Source organism: Notamacropus eugenii, chromosome 3, assembly GCF_028372415.1.
Source record: "Notamacropus eugenii isolate mMacEug1 chromosome 3, mMacEug1.pri_v2, whole genome shotgun sequence".
Lineage (NCBI taxonomy): Eukaryota > Metazoa > Chordata > Mammalia > Diprotodontia > Macropodidae > Notamacropus > Notamacropus eugenii.
Window position 1 is genome coordinate 297,658,252 of NC_092874.1, and position 5,750 is coordinate 297,664,001.

At 54.0% G+C, this 5,750-nt stretch overlaps 1 protein-coding gene across 1 annotated transcript; it reads right to left on the reverse strand.

The window, feature by feature from the left end:
* Positions 1–401: 401 nt before the first annotated feature.
* Positions 402–5,230, reverse strand: LOC140532097 (SUN domain-containing protein 2-like). Its single transcript, XM_072650641.1, has 11 exons — positions 5,156–5,230; positions 4,661–4,912; positions 4,429–4,506; positions 3,658–3,701; positions 3,141–3,306; positions 2,605–2,826; positions 2,339–2,423; positions 2,014–2,129; positions 1,695–1,862; positions 759–851; positions 402–515 (listed from the first exon to the last, which is right to left on the reverse strand). Exons 1-11 carry the CDS (start codon positions 5,228–5,230, stop codon positions 402–404), a joined length of 1,413 nt encoding a protein of 470 aa, XP_072506742.1.
* Between the last annotated feature and the right edge of the window lie 520 nt (positions 5,231–5,750).

The window sequence follows — 5,750 nt, forward strand, 5'->3', positions numbered from 1 at the left end:
TGGGCAAGGTAAGCTAAGGTGGCCTAAGCTGTGGTTCTGAGTGCTGCTGAGCATAATAAGGCCCTCATGATGTCTTGACTCACACCTTCAAGATATCATACATAGCTGTGTATACACCTCCTGAGGGCAGGCAGGGCCTGGTAGGGAGCTGGGCCACCTGACCCTCAAGAGGATGGGGAGTGAAACAAATAGCTGAGCTGGTGATCTCCTCTCCATCAGAGAGGGCAGGGTGGGGCCAAACTGCTCCATGGTGGTAGGCTCCCACCTTGTATCTCTCCCAGAAGCCACAGTGGCCATAAGGGATGAAGTGTGGGAGAGGGCGAGAAAGTGGGATGAAGTGCTTGCTGGGGGAGGGGAGGGGCTGAAGGGGGAAAGAGGGGAAAGGCCCTGGGGGGGAGAGGCTAATTGGCAGGCTTCCCATGGACCCGGAAGCGGTAAATGCAGGTGTACTCAGGGTGACCCCAGTTGCTTAAGATCCGAAGTTCGACCACCTGGTATGGGGCTGTGTCATTGCCCTGTGGGAAGAGGAGACTGGGGTCAGGAAGGCTCGTGATCCCTTGGTGGACATCCTGACCCCAGAGCCCGTCCCCCCCAGGCCTTCTTCAGTGGCTGAATGTTATCCCTCAGGTTGCTATCAGAACCATGGGGTCCTGGCTCAAACTGCAGCTCCTAGCAAAGCCACAGCATCCCCATGGCTGGTGAACTAGCCTTCAAGAGCACCAGCCTCCCTGGGACACTGTGGGGCCAGCCCTCCATACCTGAAAGTGGAAGGTCTGAATGGACTCCCCAGCATTATCATAGGTAAAGTGCCCGAGGGCCACCCCTTCCGACTGTGAATCTTCATTTAGCCCCTACAGAGAAGGAAAAGCAAAGGGAAGGGATGGATGGATGGATGGATGGATGGATGGATGGATGGATGGATGGATGGGAGGGGGTTAGAGGAAAGGTCATGCTGTTAGGACATGAATCCAGATCAATCCAGGGAGGCAAAGGAAGGGGAGGTTGTGGAGGAGGAGGTGGAAGAGGAGGAGGAAGGGGGTGTAGGGGGGGATACATTGGGGAGAGTAAAGGGGAGAAAGCAAAAGCCACCATGATGTCTCCTTCTTTGGTCCCCTCACCTTCCAGCATCTCTCACTAACTCAGTAGACAGATCCTTTTCCCTCCAAGCCCCTGGCCTCCTTCTCTGCCTCTTCCCCTAAGCTGCTGAATGGCTTGGGACACACAATTTAATTGTAGGTGCCTCAGTTTCTTCATCTATCAGGATTTAGGTCCTGAAGCATCCTGTTCCCCTACACGTTTCTTCTTCTCCTCTGGCTCCACTTTTTTCACCCACATCCTCCTTATGAGGACATTCCAACTCTGCCCTAAGGAGGTGACTGTAGGGAATGGTGCTCATCATCCCCACTCAGCTCCCCCATGGGACACCTGGCCATGGAGGCACCCATGTATAAAGGAGTTGTATAAAAGGACCCTGAGACAGCATTGAAATCTTGACTGCTGTCAGCTGTCCTCTTCTGGCTTCTCTCTAAGAAGAGGGGGAGCAGGGAAAGGGCTGGTTGTGGAGTCCAGAGACCAGCCTCAATATCCCAGCTGTAAAATGGGCACATCCTTCCATTCCTCACCTCACAATGCTGCTGTTAAGAAATGGCTGTCAGGCATACGGGAATGGAGAGCTGCAAGGCTCAGATACTCACCAAGATGACAAAATCCTTGGGGGCGCTAGGGATGTTGCTGATGGGAGACAGGGCTTTGGGTACATGCTCCAAGGTGACAGCAGTGAGGTGGATGCGGGCAGATAATCGAACCACAGCAAAGCCCTGGGGGCCCCGGAATGCCCAGCAGTTGCCAGGGTAAACATCTGGCTGTGGGCAGAAGACAAGTCAGGTGACAAGTCAGGTGGGCAGCCAATGGAATAGATTTCCATTGTGTAATCCTCCCACCTTGAGAGCCCAGCCCCCACAGAAGGTGGGAGATGGCAGAGAGCCAAGCTGGGGGCCCTTTGTTCTGTCATACCTGGAGGATGGCTCTTGGGGACTGGAAATAGTACCACAAGGGGATGCCAAACAGACTGAGAAGGGCCGTCTTGGTATCATAGGTCTCTGAGCAGCGGCTACTGATGATGCTGGCCCCTGAAAGAACAAGAGGGAGAGAAGTGAGGTGGGGGCAGCTGAGGGCTGGCAGGACACAGAGGTAGTCCTGAAGATGAGGGGTCACTGCCAGGGCATCAGCCCTTCAACTGCCCCGTCCCATAAGGGGCATCATGAGTTTTTAATTCCTGCTGTCCCTTAATGGGCAACCATCATGTCCCCAGCCCTCTGGCTTTCTACAGGCTACCTACCTGAGGACTCCAGGGCATAATCCACTAGCCCAATGCGGTCTTCACTGTATCTCTTCAGGGCCTCATTCACAATCTGGTGCACATCCTAAAAGACAGGCATGGATGGACTCATGGGCCTAGCTGCCTGCAGAACTGGCCCAGCCCTTTCACCAGAGGGCCACGTGTGCTACCTGCTCTGCCAGGGCTTCCCCTTCCTTCCCTGGAGGCTCCTCTCAGGGCAAACCCATGACCTCCGACAGGCAGACAGGGAATGGGGCAGGCCTCACCTCCTCTGTGACCCCAGTCACTCCTTCCTTGTGAAGGGTCAGCCTCAGGCTGGCAGCAGCTTCACTGGCAGATTTGACCTGCCCTTCTGCCACCTGAGTGAGGATTCTGTGCTCCAGGTCCCGAAGTTGGGCCTGTACCTCCTCCAGCTGAAGAAGCCCAGCCTTAGCGCCCTTGTCTCGAAGAAGGTACTGACTGATCCAGGCTGGGAACTGAGACTCCACCTAGAAACCACCAGAGACCATCCACAAAACAGTAGAGGTAAGGAAGAAAGAGGGCCGGGACAGGGGACCTGGGGAGGGGGTGTCTAGAAAGACTCTGAGAGCTCAGAGCCTATGCATGTCTTCCTGGTGCCAGGGAAGGGACGGCTGTGAACCAAGTGACTGGCATTTTTCCACTGCTTTCAGGTCTACCAAAAAAGATCTCATTGGACCCCAGTGGACACCTTAGAGGGTTGGGTCTCCCTGGGCAGATGCTCAGGCAGCCCACCTTGGAGAGAGGGGCACATGTGGTCTAAGTGGTGGACTGGAGGACTCACATCACTGCGCAGGGCTGCCATCTTCTGTGGCCAAAGGTCTACTTCCTCTGCCACTGCAGCCTGTCTCTGGCTCAGGGCTGCCAGTTCCTGTCTCAGGCCAGCCAGCTGGGCCTCCAGTGGACCCATAGCCTTTAATATGTTTTCCTGGAGGGCTTCTTGGGCCAAACTAGACAGTGACAAAAGGAAAAGGGAAGGGCAGCCACTGGCTAGTGACACAGGATAGAGTCAAGCAGAACCACTATCAAAGGGAAAGAACAGAACCAGAGATCTGGGTGCAAGTCTTCCCTGACATTTACTCCCTGTGTGACCCTGGGCAAGTCATTTCCCTCCCAGGCCTCAGGACCCTCATCTGCTCTCTGAGGTCCTTACCAGCTGGGATTAATCCTATGGACATGCTAACCCAAGTATTCTGGCTCTACTGACACCCCCCCAGAGAATCTCAGTGGTGCTTTCTCTGGTCTAGTTTTCTAGCCTTCCTTCCCTCCTCTTCTCTTTGCCAGTTAGTTTGGGGCCTTACCTCTGCCATTCAGATTTTAGCTGGAGCACCCAGCTTTCCAGCTCCTGTAAGGAAGATGATGGCACAATGAGACTGATGAAAACACCAAACCACACTCTGGGGACTCATTGTCTCCTCTGGGTGGACCCTCTGTCTGCTAAGGAGGATCTGAGTCTCTGCAAACTGTTGGGCTCCAGAAATCTTGACCTTGAGTTTGGGCTAGACCTTTCAAAGACTGGACTCCTCTCTTATCATCCCACCAAGAGGAGGCATCTGACAGAGACCCCAACTCAGCTGAGATTAGGCATGAACCACTTTCCCTAGAGTGGTGAGGTCACTTCTCAGTCCCTGAAAAGAGTTTCAAACTCAGCTGTTGAGTTACAGTCTTCTCATTGACAATCTTATCCCTCCCTAGTCTTCATGCATGGATGTGCTCAGTACAGGAAAGGGGTTCCAGAAAGGAGCTACAGGAGGAGGCTTAGGTTGCTTTAGATCAGTAAGCTCTCTGCTTATCCTTCGGACAAGGGGATCCAGAGTCCTCAGAAAGGAGCTCTCAGGGACAATGAGTCAATCGAATATGCTCCCATACAAGTATGGAATCTGGCCAGAAACCTGTAAGCAAGTGTTAGGTCTACTGACAGCAGCACCAACATTTCCAGCTACAAGTGACCTCCCCCAAGACGTCTCTGCCCCCTCTCCCCCCCCCCCGCCCCGCTAAATTCCCCCCCCCCCCCCCCCCGCCCTCCATCCCCTGTGTCTCTGCCTCCAGAAGCGTCAGAGCTTCTGGATTACCTGGGATGCCTGAGAAATCTTCTTTAGAACATTATCCAAATCTTGCCGATGTTCTGCCCTGAGGGTGGTGAGTGCTTCCTGGAGACCACAAAAAAGGAGACAGGCGTTCAACAAGACCCAGAGAACTTGGCAGGTCCTGCCAAGCCCAGAGTGCTGCCTCACCTCAAGACCTCTATGCCTTCCACTAGCTGGGCTTGCCGACCTGGTCTTCTTAGCAGAGCGTTCTCCTCACCTGGATGTGGGCAGTGGTGTCCCTACGGAAGTCCTTCTTCAGGGTGGGTTCCCATCGGCTCAACAGGCCCTCCAGGAGAGTTGAAATATCCTCGTGGCTCAGGCTTTTTCCACCTCCATTCCCACTGGCCCCCTGCAGCTCCAGCAACTCCAGCCTGATGGCCTCCTTCTGCCAACGTGCAGAGTATTCAGAAGCCAGAGTTTCCAGCCGCCTTTCTAGGGCATGAACCTTGGACAGGACATGCTGTTCAGCCTTGGGAACAAGGAGGAAAACACACAAAGATGAAAAGTCTCTTAGGAGGAGGAACAAGGAGCACTGGGCATTTGTTAAGCACCACTGTGTGCCCGAGGTGGGGCTGAGTGCTGAGAACACAAGGACCAAGAAGGAAACCTTTCTTGTGTACGAAGAACTTCCATTTGAATGGAGGAGACAAGGACATTAAAAGCCACCAGGTCGTTTAACTGCTGTCGGCAGATTTCTTCATTTCACACTTACGCTATTTACAAAAACGTAAGCATTGTTGGTCTCCGCCTGAGAATGGAAGTTCCTGGTCAATGGGAATGGTTTCATTTTGTGTACCTGTGTCCCCTAGGCCGGGACCCGGCACTGAGGAAGTGCTTAATAAATACATGTGGGTTGACAGGCTGACTGGAAGAAAGAGCACCAGAATGAATTCTCAGCATGGGGGCAGCCATTTGGGTAGGGTCACCGAGTGTGAAAGGAGTACAGAAGACCAATGAGGCTAAGGCTGGAAAGACAGGGTGGGGCTGTTTTCCTCTGGGGGGCAAAGGGGAGGCCCTGCCATTGACTGAGGAGGGAAGTCACTTGGTCTGCTCTGTTCTTAAGGAAAGTTCCTTTGAGAGCAGAGTGCAGAACAGACTGGAGGCAGGGAGGCCACTCAGGACACTGCGGCAGTGAGCCAGGAGAGTGATGAGGGAGGGCCAGGGTCACCAGGGTCGAAATGGCAAAGAAGCTGGGAGAGCTCAGGGCAAAAAGCCAGGTCAGAGACCTCCCCAAGAGGTACAAAGGAGGCTAAGCATGCAGAAGGTCCCCTCCCCACCAACCACACAGCACAGGGGCAGAACCAAGA

What these genes read in the sequence shown, in the direction of transcription:
- LOC140532097 (XM_072650641.1), bottom strand. Translation starts at nt 5,230, where the DNA reads ATGAAACCATTCCCATTGACCAGGAACTTCCATTCTCAGGCGGAGACC. An exon ending in TGGCAGCCCTGCGCAGTGAT is followed by an intron (nt 2,827 to 3,140) that starts GTGAGTCCTCCA and finishes GGTGGTTTCTAG; the next exon opens with GTGGAGTCTCAGTTCCCAGC. An exon ending in TTATGCCCTGGAGTCCTCAG is followed by an intron (nt 2,130 to 2,338) that starts GTAGGTAGCCTG and finishes TTGTTCTTTCAG; the next exon opens with GGGCCAGCATCATCAGTAGC.